A 21,569-nucleotide genomic window follows, 5' to 3' on the forward strand; every position below is an offset into this window, starting at 1 on the left:
TACATCACTTGCCTCTCTGACTTAAAGGGTCACTAAAGGAAAAAAAAAATGTTGCTGAAATGACTGTTTACAGGGTATAGAGACATAAAAGTTAACTGATTCCTTTTAAAAATGATTAAAAGTAGATAAAAATCAATCATATAATGTGCCTCTAGTTTCACTTTCACTTTTAAACTGGCTTCATGTTTATGTGAAGTAAAGAGACACACAGAACAAAAACAAACAAATCCGGGGCAGTGTTTTGTTTTTAAAATTAATCTGATTGGTTCTGGGAAGTTTTAGACACACAGTAATGACAGCTTAGACCACCGTGAAAAGCTCCCAGTACTATGGTTATAAGGAAACAGACGAGCAGGAAGTGTGGAGATCACAGCAGAATTACAGCTACTTCAAAGCAAAAACGAACAATAAGGGCATGAAACCAGTACTGCAGTAAGGTAAAGGAAGCTATTTAGATAAAAAAAAAAATTCCTTTAGTGACCCTTTAAGGCGGCGTAGCGTAAATACGATACGCTACGCCGCCTGAAAGATTCAGCAATCGTGCAGGCTTGCTGCCGAGCCCCGCTGTCTGCATCTATAGACACAGACAGCAGGACTCAGCCCCGCCCCCTGCTCCCTCATCACTGACTTTGATTAAAAGCAGTGGCAGCCATTGGCTCCTTCTGCATCAGCAAAGCCTGTGAGACCAGAAAGTGAGGTGAGAGAAGAGCTGCAGTCAAGCACACACTGGATTGAATGAGGGCTTAGGCAAGTATAGGGGTGGGGGTGGGGTGTTCAGGGATACTGATGCTTAAAAGTTTTTTTATCTTAAAGCAGTTTTCCAGACAAAAAATAAAAGGAATTAAAAGCCAGTAGCTACACATACTGCAGCTGCTGGATTTTAATAATAGGACACTTACCTGTCCTGGAGTCCCTCAATGTCAGCACCGCAGCTGATATTTCCATCAGCTGTAGCCATTGCGGGTATGGGAACTTGGCAGAGTAGCCTTTCGGCTTCACGCCGGGAACCCTACTACGCATGCGCGAGGCCCCGCTCCTCTCTGCCTTTTGGCCCTGGTGGCCGGGGCAGGGGGGGGGGGGGAAGAGCCGCGGCCCGGACTACCGAAAGTGGGAAAGGATACCAGTCAAAGACAGGTATCCTGTCCCCCCTCCCCCCGAAAGGTGCCAATTGTGGCACCGGAGGGGGGGGGGGAATCTGATGAGTGGAAGTTCCCCTTTAGGGTGGAACTCCGCTTTAATGCATGGAATGTGTTAAGTTAAAAAATGTTTAGGTTTTATAATCACTTTAAATATTTGTATTCTCCTGTTCAGCCAATAGGTGGAGCTTTTGCCTTCTTTTGATCTTTTCCAGTCTGTCTCTAGACATGTGCACAGCAAAAATTTCCATTTATTTCTGTTTCGTTTCTGTTCATTTATCGTGATTCGTAACGAGTCGTAATTTCGTAAGACGTTAGTTATCGTATTCGTACTCTTTAGTATTTTCGTAACACTCTTTTTTCCGTTTTTTTCTGTTAATTTATTTTTCGTTGAATCGAGATTCGTATTTTCGTTATATTTTGTATTCTGCCGCGTTCGTATTTTTAAAATGATTTTATTCGTTCCTTCGTTTTTACGTTACTTTAATTTTCGTTGTTTTGCTATTCGTATTTACATTATATTTTCCATCATGCCGCGTTCGTATTTTCGTAAGAAATATATTTTCGTTGCTTTATAATCATTCGTATTTTCGTGTCTAATTTCCTTTGATTGTAAAAACTTACTTTTGTAGATTTTATTGCATTAGAATACATTTTACGTTTATTCGACACACTACTCGTCATAATTTTGTAATTCGTACTTTACTGTGATTGACTAAAAATAGAAAACTAAAATATGTCAGATATTACAAATACAAATATGTCAGATATTACAAATACAAATCTAGAAATGAGATGCACTGCAGTCTAACACAGAAAAAGACACAAGGAGCCAGGAGGTAATGAGAAAGAAGCTCATTGGGGGGAGGAAGAAACCTCTTCAGAGGAAAGGGACAGCGCTCAGTGGCTATTGGTCAATGTCCAGAAATATTTCAGTACTAACGAAAGCTAATTTACATTATTTCGTATTTTCGCTGTTTTCATTTCCATTTTCCGAAGATTCGTAATTTATTTTTCGTTAGTTTTGATTTTCGTTTTTTAGTCTTTGTTCGGCATTTTGGTTGTTTTCTTTTCGGTCTTCGAATATTAGTAAGTTTGCATTTTCGTTCATTTTGTTTTTCGTAATTATTATTTTTTTTGGGTTCCGTATTTTCGTTGTTTCTATGTTTTCGTTTCTTTCATCTTTCGTATCTTCGTTGTTTTTCATATTCGTTATTTTGAAAATATCGTTATTCGTTATTAATTGCGCTAAACCGTTCGTTCATTCGTATGTTAACGAATCAACTAAAATAACGAAAATTTATGGAAAATGTATTCGTAACTTAAGAAAAAATTGCACATGCCTAGTCTTTACCTCTTTGTTGTAAAAAGTTTGTTACAAAATTCAGTAGCTGAAATTTACACAAACAAGTGAAGTCATTTTTGAGCATCAGGTATATTTTGCTCCATAGACTTCAAAGGAAGTGTTCAGAAAACGCATGACGCAAGGGTTTTTATGTGCATTAATTCACTTGAAGAACTTCTGTTCTATGGAAATATTTCCCTGCCCTTGCCCAGCCCAGAAAAGGAATGCCTAAAGCTCGATACATGCGCAAAAAGCGCTTTTATAAAGCTTGTAAAACACAATAAAAAAGGGAGAGTATAGGCAAACAAAAACACACGAAAAAGACACTTCAAAAGTGCCAGAAATACACTTTGCTCCTGCTCTGCTCAGATGGAAATGTAGGCTCATAGTAGTGACGTACCTCATCCCTCCTTTGTCCAAAGTTTCAAAAAGATATAGCATGTCTGAAAGGAGTTGACTATTACTACGATCTCTCTTCAGAAAACTCAAATAATTAAGATTTTCTTAAAGCGGAGGTTCGCCGGTAAAATGGTGTTTTTACCCTTAGATTGATGCTCATTTTGTCTAGGGGAATCGGGTTGTTGTTTAAAAATCCGAGCATTACTTACCGTTGTAGAGAGCGATCTTCTCCGCCACTTCCGGGTATGGGCTGCGGGACTGGGCGTTCCTTCTTGATTGACAGTCTTCCGACAGGCTTCCGACGGTCGCATGCATCGCGTCACGATTTTCCGAAAGTAGCCGAACGTCGGTGCGCAGGCGCAGTATAGAGCCGCACCGACGTTCGGCTTCTTTCGGCTACTCGTGACGCGATGGATGCAACCGTCGGAAGCCTGTCGGAAGACTGTCAATCAAGAAGGAACGCCCAGTCCCGCACCCCATACCCGGAAGTGGCGGAGAAGATCGCCCTCTACAACGGTATGTAATGCTCGGATTTTTAAACAACAACCCGATTCCCCTAGACAAAATGAGCATCCATCTAAGGGTAAAAGAGCAAAAACGGCCTTTATGGGTGAACTCCCGCTTTAAATTGTCGTGTTTGCCCCCTCCCTTGGACTACGGGAGAGTCAGGACGCTCTCTACGTTGCAGATAGGAAAAGGAGCTGTGTGTTAGTGGGCGTCCTGACTCTCCAGTAGTCCAAGGGAGGGGGCGAGCATGACACTCCACACCAGGGAGAAAGCCTTGCATTACTGTGTGGAGTTACAGACAGAAGAACAGGAAGTGAGGGTTTCTCAGAAGAAATAAAGACATTTAAAAGCAAAATGGAAGGATGAGGTAAGTGAAGGAGGACTGCACTAAGGTAAAGGAAGCTATTTAGGGGGAAAAAATGTACCTTTACAACCCCCTTAAGGATTTTATATATATTTTTTTTTGCAGATGTAAAGTACATGAAATAGCTTGAAGTAAATAATCTTCCCAGCATGTGAAAATGTTTTGTTTTTTCTTTGGGCTTTTTTACTTTTTATAGTACTAAATGTATAATTAATATATTATTTGTTTCTCCTAGCCCTTAACTAGAAAACGTGAAGAGAGTAAAGATGTTACAGGACTTTGAGTTCCGACAAGGAGCCGAATCGGAAATGTTCCCTTTCTTCAATCATCAGCTGTGGGTCTACATTAAATCCTCCACAAAATAAAGTAGCATTTTCTTTCATATCTTTCATTGGTTCCAGCGTCTAGTCTTCTTATTAGGCAGGTGCTCTGCTAAGCTTTGGCACCCAAAACACAGGCTCAGGGTCTCATTCTTGTTGCCCTAAGCCTTTGGCCTTAAACCATAACCTATATTTGCTAGAAGGCCTGCCATCACGTCCCGGATCTAAACCTGCAACCTCTGTTGTTAATGTTACTTCTTGCTGAGCCCCCTGGAATGCTGGACAGCTCCCTGGACCATTCTTTGAATGATCCTGCCTTAAAAGTTGTTTGTCTTGAACCTTGAACCCTTTGCTCCTCCCATGAACTTCCTATTAAAGCCATGCCTTTTCACTTCCTGTTTGCCAGATCATTGTGCTCCCTCACTCGTCAGTCCTGTTGCTGTCCGTATCTTTGCTACCACTCAATGCCAACCTTTGGCTTGTTCCCCGACTACGCTTCTGCTTGATCCCAACCTGCAATAATTTGTTACTGACCTTTGGCTTGTTTGCTGACTATGCTTCTGTTTATCCCTATCTGTTATATATGCTATTCGACCCTGGCTTGTTCATATTCTGGTGGGGCATTCCCGAGGACTGCGACCTGGTACTAACGCCCAGCAAAACCGATCTCCAACATCAGGAGCTCTGGTTAGTACTTAGACTTTGCACCTCAGGTTTTTAAACTGGGCATGGGGAAGGGATCGGGACAGTAGCTAATGGAACTTTGAGTAAGTATAAGTACCAGAATCCCCTCAAAACACAATGGGGTAAGGGGGCTAAAATAGTGTCAGGCTTGCTTAAAAAGTGTACTTAAAAAAAAACATAGTTATCCTTTCTGCCTAGCCTCAATAAAGGAAAATAACCACTTTTTCCTACTCTAGATGCATACTTACCCTAATCTTAGAACCTCTTTCAGTCTTCACCACTTCTTCCTATCACCAGCTACCCCTGTGTAGTCGCTGCCAATCCCCCAGGCCCATCAACTGATACAGGAGAGTTTTGGAAGACAGCACCATGAAACTGTACAGGCAAGGCTACCATTAGCGAGATTTCAGGCAATGGTGAAGACTGCAAGAGGTCACAGTGGTGATATCAAGGTAGGTATGAATCTTGGCAGAGGAGGGTGGTCTAATTTCCATCATGGGAGCTGGCAGGAAGAATGCCAGCACCTGTGCTTTCCAACTGCATCTTCATACCAGAGTCTCATGCACCGGGGCTAAATTCCCAGAGTGCATGAGGCCTTAAGTTCATTGGGAAAAAGTTGAGCCTTATACCTGGCAGTGCTGTTTGGCAGTGGTGGAGGTATATATATATGAATGAATGAATGACTTGTATAGCGCTACACATGCAAACTGAATCGCCTCTGGGCGCTTTTTCCAGCCAGAGTCTGCTTGGCTGGTGCGGTCATTTTACCCCGTAGGATCGTGACACGCTTGGGACACACAGTCATACACTGTCATAGTCATACACACATATATATAATCTTTAGTAGAGATCCTAGAGAATAAAATGTGGTTGTTGCAACATATGTCACACTGTATTTGAGCAGCGGTCTCTCAAATGTAATTTTTTGGGCAAAAAATTATCTTAATGAATTAAAAAAAAAAAAATAACCAGTAAAATTAGCCCAAATTTTTTTTGTTTAATGTGAAAGATTTTACGGCACGAGAATCGTGATCTTTATTCCAAGCAAAAGAATTGTGATTCTCATTTTGGCCAGAATCGTGCAGCTCTAATATTTACTGTAGCTGTCTGCCTGCAATTTAGTTTTAAAACCGCCCTGCAATCAGAGGCATCCCCCAACATAGAAAAAAATTTTAAATATAGTTTTGTGTACTATTTATTTTGTGGGTGTATAGATTAATCTGTGTATATATATGTAACGTATTACTATATTTTAATTGTGTGACGTACGTAATCATGTATACTGTATATTTGTGTTAATAAATGTTGAAAAAATTGCTTTTCTAGTCCTTTATTAGAAAGATGATATCCATTTTCCCGAATTCCAAATTGTATTGAACTGAACTGATCTGGTAAAAGGGGTGCTTTGGAACACTTAGGCCCCGTACACACGTCCGAGAAACACATTGTTTTGCTCGTCGAGTTCCTTGTGAAGCCGCCGAGGATCTCGGCGAGCCAAGTTTCCCCATTGACTAACGAGGAAATAGAGAACATGTTCTCTATTTGGCCCGACGAGATCCTCGTCGGTTTCCTCGACCAAAAGTGTACACACGGACGGGTTTCTCGGCAGAATACGGCTCCGATCGAGTTTCTGGCTGAATTCTGCCGAGAAACTCTGTCGTGTGTACGGAGCCTAATGCATTTACCTTCTTGTTGGGTGATCCCAATAAAGCACACATATAGGTAGATTCAGGTACATTGGATTAAAGTTACGGCGGCGTAGCTTAGCGTGTTTAGGCTACGCCGCCGTAAATTAGCTAGGCTAGTAATGATTCTCAATATACTTGCCTGCTAATATACGGCGGCGTAGCCTAAAGCGGGCGGGCGTAAGGGCGCCTAAATAAAATGTGTTGGGGGGGCGTGTTTAACCCCCTCAGCGGTAAACCCAAGCGTGACTCGGGGTAGGTTTCCAATGTTAGGATTGGTATCCCCGAGTCACGCTCGGGGTGGACGTGCAGAGTGTGCAGCGGCGCGGCTTACCTTTCGCTAGATCCACAGGCAAGTTACTTACCTTGTCCCTGGATCCAGCGATGCCACCCCGCTGTGTGAGCGAGCGGATCCTCCTCGCTCGATTCACAGTCTCCCCGTGTGCCGCCGATCTCCGTTCCCTGCGACGTTACGACACACGGGAGCGGAGAACGGCGCCAAATTCAAAAAAGTAAACAAACACTTTACATACAGTATACTGTAATCTTATAGATTACAGTACTGTATGTAAAGAATACACACCCCCCTTGTCCCTAGTGGTCTGCCCAGTGCCCTACATGTACTTTTATATAATACAAACTGTTCTTTCTCCCTGCAAACTGTAGATTGTCCAAAAGTGTCCCTTTATGTCAAAAATGGTTTTAGATCAGCTAGAAAACAGCGATAATAAATTATAATCACTTGCAGAATTGTGCGATAGCAATTTGTGGGGAAATTCGTCATAAAAAAATAAAAATAATGACAGCAACAATTCTGCAACTGAGCAAATTTCAGTGATTTTGAGTTGATTACATTATTGAATAATTTTTATTAGAATTATATTATTATTTGTTATAATTATTTATAATTATTTATTATATTATTTTGTTTTAAAAAAAAAAATCATACCCGGGATGCCTACAAGACTCTTGCTTGGTCAGATTTAAGTGAGTTATTTCTAAAAATTACAGGCCTACAGTATAAAACGCCAAATTTCCTTGCAAAATAATTGTACCGCTTTTGGTACGTAATTCCAGACAGAATCATACCGCCAGGGAGGTAAATGTCAATGAGGCTTGACCTCACGTTTTTTACTTTTTTTTTCAAAACTGCGCATGCGCCAGGCGCCTACATTTCCCAGTGTGCATTGCGGCTACGTACGCCGCACGGGCCTATTGATTTCAACGTGGACGTAAACGGCGTAAATCCCGATTCGCGGACGACTTACGCAAACGACGTAAAAAAATTTGAATCTCGCGGCGGGAACGGCGGCCATACTTTAACATTGTTATTCCACCTAATGCCTTACGGAAGCGGCGTAAAACTACTGTGGCGGCCGGCCGGGCGTACGAGCTGTGGAGAGAGAGAGAGAGAGAGAGAGAGAGAGAGAGAGAAAAAAAAAAAAACCACACACGTACTGCAGAAAAATCCGGGGCTGGCTTATCGTAGAGTTAAAAATAGTGGAAGATCGCTTCCAGTCTATTTAAATGCTTTCTCCCAAAAGATTTGGCAGCTGGGACTGTCTGCAGCTGTGGCTTATCTGCAGTTCTGTATATTTCATAAAAAAAAGCATAAGTACGGAACTCCAAGAATGTATTCTCACTACTTGTCCATCACTCATCCACATTCTGCACTCTTGCACTCTGTCCAGAAACAATTGGGTGGCAACTTCTCCATATTTAGTTTTCCCACGAGCAGAGACATTGATAAATATTTTTTAGTTATTTTTTTGATAATTGCCAAATTACAATCGCAATCTTCCTCAAGAGATTGGCTTTCAGAAAAAAAAAATCCTTAGCTCGTCATTATAACTTTGCATAAATTATACAACTTTAACCACTTAAGACCCAGACCAAAATGCAGGTAAAGGACCCGGCCAGTTTTTGGCGATTCGGCACTGCATCGCTTTAACTGACAATTGCGCGGTCGTGCGACGTGGCTCCCAAACAAAATTGGCGTCCTTTTTTCCCCACAAATAGAGCTTTCTTTTGGTGGTATTTGATCACCTCTGCGGTTTTTATTTTTTGCACTATAAACAAAAATAGAGCGACAATTTTGAAAAAAAAACAATATTTTTTACTTTTTGCTGTAATAAATATCCCCCAAAAAAGATATAATTTTTTTTTTCCTCAGTTTAGGCCGATACGTATTCTTCTACATATTTTTGGTAAAAAAAATCGCAATAAGCATTTATCGATTGGTTTGCGCAAAATTTATAGCGCTTACAAAATAGGGGATAGTTTTATTGCATTTTTATTATTATTATTATTTTTTTACTACTAATGGCGGCGATCAGCGATTTTTTCGTGACTGCGACATTATGGCGGACACTTCGGACAATTTTGACACATTTTTGGGACCATTGTCATTTTCACAGCAAAAAAATGCATTTAAATTGCATTGTTTATTGTGAAAATGACAGTTGCAGTTTGGGAGTTAACCACAGGGGGCGCTGTAGGAGTTAGGGTTCACCTAGTGTGTGTTTACAACTGTAGAGGGGTGTGGCTGTAGGTCTGACGTCATCGATCGAGTCTCCCTATAAAAGAGATCACTCGATCGATGCGCCGCCACAGTGAAGCACAGGGAAGCCGTGTTTATATATACGGCTCTCCCCGTTCTTCAGCTCCGGGGAGCGATCGCGAGGGGGCGGCTAGAAACGAATAACCGTGCCCTCGTCCCGGATCGCTCCCCGCGGGTTACCAACCGCCGCATGTACCGGGGGGGTCCCGATCGGACCCCCGACCCGCGGAAAGGCGGGGACGTACATGTACGCCCATATGCCTGTACGTGCCATTCTGTGGACATATATGTACATGCGGCGGGCATTAACCAGTTAAATAATATTGAATTTTCAAGGTTCCCCTAAAGGTGGACAGAGTAGGAGATTGAGAGCCAGGTTGAGGTAGGGAGTTGCAGAGGATGGGAGAGGCTCTGTAGAAGACTTGGAGGCAAGCATGGGAGGTGGAGACAAGGATGGTGGAGAGCAGCAGGTCTTGGGAGGAGCAAAGATGACCATTTGGGTGATATTTTAACTGCTTGCCGACCATCGCGCGACTATATACATCGGCAGCATGGCACGGACAGGCAGAAGGACGTATAAATGCGTCCCCTTTAAGATCGCGGCATTGTGGACGCCGCAAGCTCCATCAGCCCGACCGCGGGTCCCGCGGACTCGATCGCCGAGGGGATACCCGCGATCGTCTCACGGTGAGGAAGAAAGGGGAGATGCTAGCAAGCTCTGCCTGGTGACAATGACAGTGATCACCGCTTCCTGTAATCGTAAGCGGTGATCACTTTCTTGTCACATGTAGCCCATCCCCCCTACAGTAAGAAGCACTCACTAAGGCACACTTAACCCCTACAGCTCCACCTAGTGGTTAACCCCTTCACTGCCAGTGTAATTTTTACAGTAATCAGTGCATTTTTATAGCACTGTACGCTGTAAAAATGACAAGGGTCCCAAAAATGTGTCAAAAGTGTCCGATGTGTCCGCCATAAGGTCGCAGTCATGATAAAAATTGCTGATCGCCACCATAACTAGTAATAAAAAAATTATTAATAAAAATGCCATAAAACTATCCCCTATTTTGTAGACGCTATAACTTTTGCGCAAACCAATCAATAAACGCTTATTTCTTACCAAAAATATGTAGAAGAATACGTATCGGCCTAAACTCGTATATTTTTTGGGGGATATTTATTATAGCAAAAAGTAAAAAATATTGAATTTTTTTTCAAAATTGGTCGCTCTATTTTTGTTTATAGCGCAAAAAATAAAAACCGCAGATGTGATCAAATACCTTCAAAATAAAGCTCTATTTGTGGGGAAAAAAGGGACGCCAATTTTGTTTGGGAGATACGTCGCACAACCGCACAATTGTCAGTTAAAGCGACGCAGTACCGAATCGTAAAAAGTGGCCTGGTCTTTGACCAGCAAAATGGTCCGGGGCTCAAGTGGTTAAGATGAGGTTGGTATTGTAGCTTGTAACCACCTACATCAGGGGGTCTCAAACGGGTGGCCCTCCAGCTGTTGCGGAACTACAAGTCCCATCATGCCTCTCCCTAAGGGAGTCTTGCTTGTAACTGTCAGCCTTGCAATGCCTCGTGTGCAATTAGAATGTTAAAAGTAATTCATCACATAGCACAGTGACCCGGATTCACATACAGCGGCGCATATTTATGCCGCCGTAGCGTATTTTCTTTACGCTACACCGACGCAGCGCAGAGAGGCAAGCACTGGATTCACAAAGCACTTGCCACTAAATCTGCGCTGGGTTTCTTCGGCGTAAGTCGTCGTAAGTTGAAGTAGGCGTGAGCCATGCAAATGAGGCGTGACCCCATGCAAATTATGGGCCAAGAGCCATAAAGATACGAATAACAAACGGCGCATGCGCCGTCCCGTGGGCGCATCCCAGTGCGCATGCTCAGAATCACGTCGGAACTACATCCTAAGATATGCCGGATCACTGCCTACGACGTGAACGTAACCTACGCCTAGTCATATTCACGTAGTACGTAAACGACAAAAGATACGACAGCTTGTGTTCCCTGGTCCATAACTTTGCATGAGTTGCGCCTCCTATATGGGGAATAACTTTACGCCGGACGTACAACTTACGCAAACCGCGTATATTATGCGCCGGGCGCAAGTACGTTCGTGAATCGACGTATCTCCCTCATTTCCATATTTGAATAGGAAATCAATGGGAGCGCCACATGCGTCCAGCGTAACTATGCGCCCATGATACGCCGGCATAGGCAAGTTACGTCGGTTGGATGACGCCTATTTTTAGGCGTATATCAGTTTGTGGGTACGGCGCACAGATACGACGGCACATATGTGCACTTACGCGGCGTATCTCGAGATACGCCGGCGCAAGTGCTTTGTGAATCCGGGCCAATGTCTCTATAGAAAGCCTCAGGAGGAAGCTGCTACACCAAAATGTACTTGTGCGCCGCAGTGTTTTGTGAGTCGCGGTTTTATGTACGAGCGCAAGAGAAAGCCAGATCTTCTTTGGTTATAACCCCACATTATTGCCACTCATATAGTTTAATTATTAATCATAATTAAACTTCCTCAATGAAAATGCAGCCATTGGTTTGGGCTGGTTCCCTCCGCTCCTAATCTCCGGCAAATCAAAGTAAACAAAGAATAGACTTTGTCAAAGGGAAATTCCAGACTAAAAGTGATTATAAACCATCACCTTGTAAAACAAGCCATTTAGTTTAAAATAGAAATAAAAAGGTAAAACATTTGTGTATAGATAGGAAAAAACATTATAAATCTAATACCTGTTTTCCCTTTTTTATAAATCAATGGTCTCCAAACTGTGGCCCTTTGCTTGCCTTTATCTGGTCCTTGGGACAATGTTTCCTCCACCAACACCAACAATGGTGCGCATATCTTCAGAATGACACCAACAATGGGGCACAGCTCCTCCCTAAGACACCAACAATGTGGCACAGCTCCTCCCAATGACACCAACAATGGAGCGCATATCTTCTGAATGACACCAACAATGGGGCACAGCTCCTCCCAATGACACCAACAATGGGGCACAGCTCCTCCCAATGGCACCAACAATGGAGCGCATATCTTCTGAATGACACCAACAATGGGGCACAGCTCCTCCCAATGACACCAACAATGGGGCACAGCTCCTCCCAATGACACCAACAATGTGGCACAGCTCCTCCCAATGACACCAACAATGTGGCACAGCTCCTCCCAATGACACCAACAATGTGGCACAGCTCCTCCCAATGACACCAACAATGTGGCACAGCTCCTCCCAATGACACCAGTGATGGGACACAATTACTTTTAATGACACTAACAATGGAGCATAATTCCTCCCAGTGACACTAACAATGGAGCACAATTCCTCCCAGTGACACTAATGATGGAACACAATTCCTCCCAGTGACACTAATGATGGAACACAATTCCTCCCAGTGACACTAATGATGGAACACAATTCCTACCAGTGACACTAATGATGGAGCACAATTCCTCCCAGTGACACTAATGATGGAGCACAATTCCTCCCAATGACACTAATGATGGAGCACAATTCCTCCCAGTGACACTAATGATGGAGCACAATTCCTCCCAATGACACTAATGATGGAACACAATTCCTCCCAGTGACACTAATGATAGAGCACAATTCCTCCCAATGACACTAATGATGCAACACAATTCCTCCCAGTGACACTAATGATGGAGCACAATTCCTCCCAGTGACACTAATGATGGAACACAATTCATCCCAGTGACACTAATGATGGAACACAATTCCTCCCAGTGACACTAATGATGGAACACAATTCCTCCCAGTGACACTAATGATGGAACACAATTCCTCCCAGTGACACTAATGATGGAGCACAATTCATCCCAGTGACACTAATGATGGAGCACAATTCCTCCCAGTGACACTAATGATGGAACACAATTCCTACCAGTGACACTAATGATGGAACACAATTCCTCCCAGTGACACTAATGATGGAGCACAATTCCTCCCAGTGACACTAATGATGGAGCACAATTCCTACCAGTGACACTAATGATGGAGCACAATTCCTACCAGTGACACTAATGATGGAGCACAATTCATCCCAATGACACTAATGATGGAGCACAATTCCTCCCAGTGACACTAATGATGGAACACAATTCCTCCCAGTGACACTAATGATGGAACACAATTCCTACCAGTGACACTAATGATGGAGCACAATTCCTCCCAGTGACACTAATGATGGAGCACAATTCCTCCCAGTGACACTAATGATGGAACACAATTCCTCCCAGTGACACTAATGATGGAGCACAATTCCTACCAGTGACACTAATGATGGAACACAATTCCTCCCAGTGACACTAATGATGGAGCACAATTCATCCCAATGACACTAATGATGGAGCACAATTCCTCCCAGTGACACTAATGATGGAACACAATTCCTACCAGTGACACTAATGATGGAACACAATTCCTCCCAGTGACACTAATGATGGAGCACAATTCCTCCCAGTGACACTAATGATGGAGCACAATTCCTACCAGTGACACTAATGATGGAGCACAATTCCTACCAGTGACACTAATGATGGAGCACAATTCATCCCAATGACACTAATGATGGAGCACAATTCCTCCCAGTGACACTAATGATGGAACACAATTCCTCCCAGTGACACTAATGATGGAACACAATTCCTACCAGTGACACTAATGATGGAGCACAATTCCTCCCAGTGACACTAATGATGGAGCACAATTCCTCCCAGTGACACTAATGATGGAACACAATTCATCCCAATGACACTAATGATGGAGCACAATTCCTCCCAGTGACACTAATGATGGAACATAATTCCTCCCAGTGACACTAATGATGGAGCACAATTCCTCCCAGTGACACTAATGATGGAGCACAATTCATCCCAATGACACTAATGATGGAACACAATTCCTCCCAGTGACACTAATGATGGAACACAATTCCTACCAGTGACACTAATGATGGAACACAATTCCTACCAGTGACACTAATGATGGAGCACAATTCCTCCCAGTGACACTAATGATGGAGCACAATTCCTCCCAGTGACACTAATGATGGAACACAATTCCTCCCAGTGACACTAATGATGGAGCACAATTCCTCCCAGTGACACTAATGATGGAGCACAATTTGATGGGGTAAACTGGCGGCATTTGATGGGCACAGTAGCTGCATTTAATGGGCACAGTGAGGCTGCAATTGGTGGGGTTTTTTTTTTCAGTTTGCGCCCCCCAAAAATGTTAAGCACCAGCCGCCACTGGTATCTTATATGTACCATCCACACTTGCTGTTCCACATCAAACAAGAGGAATCCTCCAGCAGTCACCTCTGAGCGGTACTCCTCCATTCCTGAAGCAAGATGTCCAGTGGGATGTGTCAATATAAAGATGAACGCCAATAGTGTAGAATCCTTAAACATCGGCTTTATTTAAGTAACGCCTAGCATGCCATTGCATGGGTACAATCTTCCTCGGTCTGTACCAGACACAGCGTTTTCTTTGATGGCCAAAAAATTCAATTTTAGTCTCATCAGACCAGAGCAACTTCCTCCATACATTTCTGGAGTCTCCCACATGCCTTTTCCCAAACTCAAAACGTGCCATTTTGTTTTTTTCTGAAAGTAATGTCTTTCTTCTGGCCGCTCTGCCATAAATCCCAACTCTATGGAGCGTACGGCTTATTGTCGTCCTATGTACAGATACTCCAGTCTCTGCTGTGGAACTCTGCAGCTCCTCCAGGGTTCCCCTAGGTCTCTGTGCTCCTCTCTGATTAATGCCCTCCTTGCCCGCTCCGTGAGTTTTGGTGTGCTGCCGTCTCTTGGCAGGTTTGCTGTTGTGCCATGTTCTTTCCATTTGGTTATGATAGATTTGATGGGGGCTCCTAGGGATCGTTAAAGAATTGGATATGTTTTTATAACCCGACCCTGACTTGTACTTCTCAACAACATTGTCCCTTCCTTGTTTGGAGAGTTCCTTGGTCTTCATGGCAGTGTTTGGTTAGTGGTGCCTCTTGCTTAGGTGTTGCAGCCTCTGGGGCCTTTCAAAAAGGGGTGTCTATGTAATGACAGATCATGTGACACTTAGATTGCACACAGGTGGACATCATTTCACTAATTGTGTGACTTCTGAAGGTAATTGGTGGCAACGGAGCTTTTTATTGGCTTCATAACAAAGGGGGGTGAATACATACGCACATGACAATTATCAGTTTTTTATTTCTGAAAAACATTTTTTCCGTATTTGCCGGTGTATAAGACGACCCCCTATTTTTCCAGAAAAATGTTGGTTTTGGGATATACTCGCCGTATAAGACTACCCCCTTCCTACTAGTCTGTCTGGAAGCTGAGGGGTAGCCGGAACAACCGCTGACAGGAACAACCGCTGACAGGAACAACCGCTGACAGGAACAACCGCTGACAGGAACAACCGCTGACAGGAACAGGCATTTTTCAAATCTCACTGTGCCATTACATGCCCCACTGTGCTATTCCATTACATGCCCCACTGTGCCATTCCATTACATGCCCCACTGTGCTATTCCATTACATGCCCCACTGTGCCATTCCATTACATGCTCCACGGTGCCATTCCATTACATGCCCCACTGTGCCGTGCCATTACATGCCCCACTGTGCCGTGCCATTACATGCCCCACTGTGCCATTCCATTACATGCCCCACTGTGCTATTCCATTACATGCCCCACTGTGCCATTCCATTACATGCTCCACGGTGCCATTCCATTACATGCCCCACTGTGCCGTGCCATTACATGCCCCACTGTGCCATTCCATTACATGCCCCACTGTGCCGTGCCATTACATGCCCCACTGTACTATTCCATGCCCCCACTGTGCTATTCCATTACATGCCTCACTGTGCCATTCCATTACATGCCCCACGGTGCCATTCCATTACATGCCCCACTGTGCCGTGCCATTACATGCCCCACGGTGCCATTCCATTACATGCCCCACTGTGCCGTGCCATTACATGCCCCACTGTGCTATTCCATTACATGGCCCACTGTGCCATTCCATTACATGCCCCACTGTGCTATTCCATTACATGCCCCACTGTGCCATTCCATTACATGCTCCACGGTGCCATTCCATTACATGCCCCACTGTGCCGTGCCATTACATGCCCCACTGTGCCGTGCCATTACATGCCCCACTGTGCCATTCCATTACATGCCCCACTGTGCTATTCCATTACATGCCCCACTGTGCCATTCCATTACATGCTCCACGGTGCCATTCCATTACATGCCCCACTGTGCCGTGCCATTACATGCCCCACTGTGCCATTCCATTACATGCCCCACTGTGCCGTGCCATTACATGCCCCACTGTACTATTCCATGCCCCCACTGTGCTATTCCATTACATGCCTCACTGTGCCATTCCATTACATGCCCCACTGTGCCGTGCCATTACATGCCCCACGGTGCCATTCCATTACATGCCCCACTGTGCCGTGCCATTACATGCCCCACTGTGCTATTCCATGCCCCCACTGTGCCATTCCATTACATGCCCCACTGTGCCATTCCATGCCCCCACTGTGCCATTCCATTACATGCCCCACTGTGCCATTCCATGCCCCCACTGTACCATTCCATTACATGCCCCACTGTGCCATTCCATGCCTCCATTGACGGAGATAGATCCGGCGTATAAGACGACCCCCGACTTTGGATGCATTTTTTTGCATCCAAAAGGTCGCCTTATACGCCTGCAAATACGGTATGTATATATATTTCTAATTTTTACTGTGCCGTGCCATTACATGCCCCACTGTGCCATTCCATTACATGCCCCACTGTGCCGTGCCATTACATGCCCCACTGTGCCATTCCATTACATGCCCCACTGTGCCATTCCATTACATGCCCCACGGTGCCGTGCCATTACATGCCCCACTGTGCTATTCCATGCCCCCACTGTGCCATTCCATTGTATGCCCCACTGTGCCATTCCATGCCCCCACTGTGCCATTCCATTACATGCCCCACTGTGCCATTCCATGGCCCCACTGTACCATTCCATTACATGCCCCACTGTGCCATTCCATGCCTCCATTGACGGAGACAGATCCGGCGTATAAGACGACCCCCGACTTTGGATGCATTTTTTTGCATCCAAAAGGTCGCCTTATACGTCTGCAAATACGGTATGTATATATATTTCTAATTTTTACTTCACCAACTTAGACTATTGTGTTCTGATCCATCACATATAATTCAGATGAAAAAAAAACATTGAATTAAAGGTTGTAATGTAACAAAATAGGTAAAAAGCCAAGGGGGGTGAATACTTTTGCAAGGCACTGTATTTCAGGCTTTTGTATGTGCCTCCGATTTTTTCTTCCCTAACTGAATCCCATCATAAAACTAGATGACTCTGGTCATTTCAGGGTTAAAGGATACACTTAACTAAATAAACAGAAGTCATTAATCTATCACAGCAGTCACTAGGATCGCGCAGTACTCACTACGCGATCGGACAGACCAGTGAACCACACATGCCACGCAATTGGTTTTGGCGCCTCTGGGCCATTTGGCTCATTTCTTCAGGTAAGAACATTTATTAAGAAAACCTTTTTAAACGCCAAAAAAAAAAAAAAGAAATAATGTTATTTTATCTTTTCTGGCATTTTTGTTAAGGCAGGAAGTGGCATTTCCAGTTGCTTATTTCAGCTGCGTCTGACAGAGGCCAGGACACACTTTTTCCCATGTATTAATCCCGTGTATTATTTCCCACAGAGCCTGCATCTGCTGTGTCCAGGGTGAATGGAACTCTGGGGGGCTCCGTGTCTTTCCATCAGTTTGTGTACTGGAAGGCTCCATTGGAGTGGAGGTTTGGAGATGATGAAGTAGTTGCAGTAAGGCCTTTTTATGGCGCTCCGTATTGCTACCCTCGTTATCAAGGGAGGTGCCAACTTTCCATTGAAGGAGCATTGCAGCTAAACAACCTGACGTACTCCGATCAAGGGCAATATGTCTTTATCGTTGGGGCAATTGAACCTTACCGCAGCCAGATTGTCTATTATCAGCTCCAAATATACTGTAAGTATCATCTATTACTTTCACTTTCAGCTGGATTCCGGTACGGCGGCGTATTAGTGAGTCGGCGTAGCGTATCGTATTTACACGACGCCGCCGTAAGTCAGAGAGGCAAGTGCTGTATTCACAAAGCACTTGCCTCCTAAGTTACGGCGGCGTAGCGTAAATGGGACGGCGTAAGCGCGCCTAATTCAAATTGTGAAGAGGTGGGCGTGTTTTATGTAAATTAACCATGACCCGACGTGGTTGACGTTTTTAACGAACGGCGCATGCGCCGTTAGTGGACATATCCCAGTGCGCATGCGTCGGATAGAATGCCTAAGATACGTCGAACACTGGGCCAGATTCAGGTAGATCCACGCAATATTTGCGTGGGCAAAGGGCAACGATTTTTGCTCTGCGCCCACGCAAATATTTTGATATGCCCGCGATTCACGGAGCAGTAGCTCCGTAAATTGCGCGGGCGCTATGCTAAATAGCCGAGCGTAAGGGTGCCTAATGTAAATGATCCCGCCGGGGGCGGGAATCATTTAAATTAGGCGCGCTCCCGCGCCGAGCGAACAGCGCATGCTCCGTCGGGAAACCTTCCCGGCGTGCATTGCGGCAAATGACGTCGCAAGGACGTCATTTGCTTCTAAGTGAACGTGAATGGCGTCCAGCGCCATTCACGAATCACTTACGTAAACGACGTGAAATTTAAATTTCACGAGCGGGAAGGGCGGCTATACTTTAGCATTGGCTGCCCCTGCTACAGCAGGAGCAACCTTGCGCTAAAGTCGCCGTACGGAAACTCCGTACCTTGCGTGCGCAGGGCCCGCGCAACTTTTGTGAATCGGTGGTAGTATGCAATTTGCATACTATACGCCGATCACAATGGCCGCGCCCCCTAGCGGACAACGCAAGAATGCAGCCTGAGATTTGAAGGCATAAGGAGGCTTATGCCTGTCATATCCTAGGCTGCAGTCCGCGTAGCGATGTTCCTGAATCAGGGGCATTCGCTACGCGGGAGCAAAACAGCTATTGCGCCGCGCAACCTATGGTTGCGCGGGCGCAATAGCTTCTTGAATCTGCCCCACTGCCTACGACGTGAACGTAACTTACGCACAGCCCTATTCATGTACAACTTACGCAAACGACGTTAAAAGATAGGCCTGTTCCGACGTCCATACCTTGCATGGGCTGCGCCACCTAGGGAGCAGCTTTATCTTTACGCCGGCGTATCTCTTACGTAAACGGCATAACTAATTGCGACGGGCAACGGAAGCGCCCCTAGCGGCCAGCGTAAATATGCACCCTAGATACGACAGCGTACTAAGACGTACGTCGGTCGGATGAAGCAGAAATTCAGGCATATCTTGATCCCTGAATACCGCGCATAGATAGGACGGCGCATCCTTTAACTTACGCGGCGTATCAATAGATACGCCAGCGTAAAAGCTTTCTGAATCTAGCCCGTAATATTTTGCAGCTTACTTGGTCCTTGGTGCATACCTCCCAACTTTTTGAGATGGGAACGAGGGACACCCAATAGCAAAACTATGTAGGTATAGGACACATCCCTGCCACGCCCCCTTAAAGGAGAATTATCTCTAAAAAGTGATTGGTTAAGCCCACAAGTGCTTTTTTTACCACTACTTTATATTGGCTTTTGGAATTTACAAATGCAGCAATTTAGAAATGGGATGAAAGGTTCAGAAAGGAAAAAAAGTGCATTTTATACACAACTATATAGATCAGACCAAAGTGAGGGACAAATGAGGAGGAAAGAGGGATGGATGGTCTTTGCTCCAAATCAGGGACAGTCCCTGGAAATCAGGGATAGTTGGAAGCGATGCTTGGTGTGATGGCTGCATTAATTTTGTTTATTAAAGTTGAAGTAAACCCATCCATAAAACAGTTTAATTTCCGGCACGTGCCGGGAATGCAACACTCCCATTGGTTGTGCTTTCAATCAAACTGTCAAACCATCCAATGACTGGTGTCTAAACTGATCACATGTGCAGCATCATGGCAGTTGTAGATTAAACAGAGGCAAAGATGGCAGCTTCCTTGGCTGAAAACCATGGGGGGGGGTTTACTTCCACTTTAAGGCTTTGTGTCATTTATTTTCACCTGGTAATCCTGTAAATAACACACTTCCTGTCCCTAGGTGGGTACATCACTCCTCCACAGTTTCTACGGAGGGAGCCTTGGTTGTCACCCTACGCAGGTCCCCTGAAATGGACTACAAACATGTCCATGTTACTTTGTCTCCATTATATAGATGGCAAGGCAGTTGATAGTTTACAGCTAGGAAGGAAGATAATCTTTGATGCAGCTCACAGGAAGTGCCAGGGACTAAGGGCCAGATTCACCAAAGAGATACAACGGCGTTTCTCCTGATACGCCGTCGTATCTCTGTTTCTATCTATGCGACTGATTCATAGAATCAGTTACGCATAGATATCCATAGGATCCGACAGGTGTAATTGTTTTACACTGTCGGATCTTAGGATGCAATACAGCGGCCGCCGCTGGGTGGAGTTCGCGTCGTAAACCAGCGTCGGGTATGCAAATTAGCAGTTATGGCGATCCACGACGGATTTTCGCGTTCGCCACGTCGCCGCTAGTCTAGTTTCCCGTCGCAAAGTTAGTCGTCGTTTTAGGTGCCCTAACTTTAGTCAGCAATCGTATTGCTGTCTAAAGTATGGCCGTCGTTCCCACGTCGAAATTTAAAAATGAACGTCGTTTGCGTAACACGTCCGGGAATACGGAAGTACGCTACGCGCGTCGCCGTTCGAAAAAATGACGTCACGGTGCGCAAAGCACGACGGGATTTGCGAAACGGAGCATGCGCAGTAGGGAGCGCGCCTAATTTAAATGGCAAACGCCCATTTGAATTGGCCCGCCTTGCGCAGGAGGCCGCCGGCGTAGTTTTCATCGCAAGTGCTCTGTGAATCAGGCACTTGCGATGAAAACTTGCGGCGGTGTAACGTATCTCCGATACGTTACGCCGCCGCAGTTCAATGTGAATCTGGCCCACTGTGTTTCCGGAAATATTAAGTATTTGTTACTGAAAATGTTTTTAGCTTGAAAAAAAAAAAGCTAATGCAGCCATCACATTTATGGGCTGTAAGCTGCAACATATTGTTGTTATTGGGTTTAGTTCTCCTTTAAGAAAAGCTCATGCTCCTTTATAGTTCATCTGACTGCCATCAAACTGTTGATTCAGTGGCACTTAACTCCGTACTGGCTTCACACCATGTATCCCATGGTGGATGAACACTGAGTGAGTGAGTGAGTGAAAAACGTATAAAGCGCAAGCACATGCGAACTGAATCGCCTCTGGGCGCTGTTTCCAATTCCAAGGGTAAGGAGACCCTTTAACACTGTTTTAGAGGCTGTCTGGAACCCAGTACCCTAAACCAGATTTTCTATTTTCAGACCCTTTTGGAAAAGGGTGCAGGA

At 44.8% G+C, this 21,569-nt stretch overlaps 2 protein-coding genes across 3 annotated transcripts in view; both read left to right on the top strand.

Annotated features, from left to right (window-relative positions):
• LOC120916358 (carcinoembryonic antigen-related cell adhesion molecule 1-like) overlaps nucleotides 1–4,465 on the top strand; it is a 28,913-nt gene extending 24,448 nt beyond the window's left edge. For both annotated transcript variants that reach the window (XM_040327276.1, XM_040327275.1), the window contains exon 8: nucleotides 3,987–4,465. Coding sequence is in view for 1 of the 2 variants with exons in the window: in XM_040327275.1 (XP_040183209.1) it covers nucleotides 3,987–3,993 (7 nt within the window). In the remaining variant the exon portion in view is untranslated. The remainder of the gene's footprint in view (nucleotides 1–3,986) is intronic.
• A 13,067-nt stretch (nucleotides 4,466–17,532) lies between these two features.
• The window catches only part of LOC120916359 (carcinoembryonic antigen-related cell adhesion molecule 1-like), a 59,515-nt gene continuing 55,478 nt past the window's right edge, over nucleotides 17,533–21,569 (top strand). Inside the window, exons 1-2 of the mRNA XM_040327278.1 lie at nucleotides 17,533–17,633; nucleotides 17,823–18,125. Of these exons, the coding sequence (XP_040183212.1) occupies nucleotides 17,582–17,633; nucleotides 17,823–18,125 (355 nt within the window). The 5' untranslated portion in view covers nucleotides 17,533–17,581. The remainder of the gene's footprint in view (nucleotides 17,634–17,822; nucleotides 18,126–21,569) is intronic.

The sequence above is a fragment of the Rana temporaria genome, chromosome 10 (assembly GCF_905171775.1).
Source record: "Rana temporaria chromosome 10, aRanTem1.1, whole genome shotgun sequence".
NCBI lineage: Eukaryota > Metazoa > Chordata > Amphibia > Anura > Ranidae > Rana > Rana temporaria.